Source organism: Pygoscelis adeliae, unplaced genomic scaffold (genome assembly GCF_000699105.1).
Source record: "Pygoscelis adeliae isolate BGI_AS28 unplaced genomic scaffold, ASM69910v1 Scaffold42, whole genome shotgun sequence".
Classification (NCBI taxonomy): Eukaryota; Metazoa; Chordata; class Aves; order Sphenisciformes; family Spheniscidae; genus Pygoscelis; species Pygoscelis adeliae.
This window is the reverse complement of record NW_008824283.1, coordinates 4,298,783-4,300,428: the sequence shown is the minus strand read 5'-3', so window position 1 is coordinate 4,300,428 and position 1,646 is coordinate 4,298,783. Positions and strand designations below refer to the sequence as shown.

At 42.5% G+C, this 1,646-nt stretch overlaps 1 protein-coding gene across 1 annotated transcript in view; it reads right to left on the bottom strand.

Annotated features, from left to right (window-relative positions):
• MAT2B (methionine adenosyltransferase II, beta) overlaps nt 1-1,646 on the bottom strand; it is a 15,293-nt gene that overhangs the window by 10,954 nt on the left and 2,693 nt on the right. The window contains exon 3 of the mRNA XM_009318572.1: nt 1,278-1,434. Coding sequence (XP_009316847.1) covers nt 1,278-1,434 — 157 coding nt within the window. The remainder of the gene's footprint in view (nt 1-1,277; nt 1,435-1,646) is intronic.

Here is a 1,646-nt window from a genome sequence, read left to right as displayed (position 1 = left end):
CTGTCTCAGAAACTACAGACAACGGAACGTCTGAGTCCAAAGGACCTCTGAGGTTTAATGTTCCCACCACTGCTGTTTGCAGACGCTCTCGCAGACTTGCAGAAGCTACTGCTGTCGCCTCACAGCTGTCCACACGCAGGCAAGTGAGTACATGTTAACAGCACCGTATACCTCAGCGTAGCGACCACATTGTCTTTCCTAGTCACCAAAGCTAAAAATTTAATTGCTGTTACTTGCTTTATCCTGCAAGGAATTAATCACAGTCCTCTAGAAGAGAAGGTGGCAAAAAATCCGTATCAGCTATCTAGTAGTATCAGTACTTAGCTGAAAGCACATATAGTATAGCATCTTCTTTGACTTTTGTTAATTTACATACTTTTTCTTAAATATGGCCAGAGTATTATGTCATGCAACTAAAAGATAAGACTGCTCTTAACTGTTATCCTAACGAGCTAGAAAGTACACTTGGAATTTGCACTAATTTTATAGACAGTTACTGTATATAAAGAATAAGAGCCGTTTTAGAATTCAAATGTTATCGTTTTGCCTGCAAGTTTTACAGGCTTAAATGCAAGTTCTTGTTCAGATTAGCCCACCTGCTAACAAATCTTTTATGAGTGTTTCACGGCTAAGAATCCGTCACATGCAGAGTCACTGAATGTGCAACAAGTTCTCTTAGCAACTAATTTTGAATACTACTACTTAAATGCACAATTTTGATCTTTATAATAAAGCATCCAATTTCATTTTGCTTTATCTGATGTTCAGTATTCACTAAGAATTAACGTAATAAAAAAGAATTGTACTCGGCAGTCTCATTCACATAAAAATATACAAGCAACAACATCGTAAAATTAAAAAATTGCCTTTATGAGGCCTCAGATTACTTTGTAGACACTGCCAAAATACAAAAGGAGAGTAAATTTAGAGAAATAGTAAAATGTGGTGCATTTCAAGGTGAAAACCAAGATACAAGTACTTTTTAAGCTTTATATAAAAACTGAACTTGACAAAATCACGACGGACTCAATAATACCGAGTTTAAGGAACACCCACTAAAAACGAAAGCTACTGGGATAACGCAGATTTGCAACATAACATGATAACAAGAGAGTCGCTACAGGGAAGTCACTACCAGATGCGCTCTTCATTCAGCTCTGACGTCCCTTACAGCAACAAAAAGCAAAAGGAAGGCCAACAGGCTTTCTCACTGTCACGGGCTGACGAGGGAGTACGTATTAAGGGTGACAAGAAGGTGTCAGGCGCTTGACTTGCACCTCCGACGCGCACAGCCGCAGCAGTCCAAAGCTGCACCCGCGGGACGTCGCCGCTGGCGGCACGTGAGCACAGAACGTCACCAGCCTGGGGAAGGAACGGCGTGCGGAGCGGCTGCCGTCCCTGTCACGGAGGAGCCCGCTCTGTGTAACAGAGCCGCTAAGAATAAGCGGTTTAACAACTAAGTGGGCTTAACAGACGTAACTTCCTGCCGCAAAACAAAAATCTCTTTGCAGTAATTAACGTGAAGATAACGGAAGGAGATACGAAATCATCCAGAGTTCTAGAGCTCGCGGGTAACCCCCGAGAAGGAGAAGAGGTAACTGAACCAACCGAGAAGGGAGGGCCCCAGCAACCGAGCGTTAGCGAAC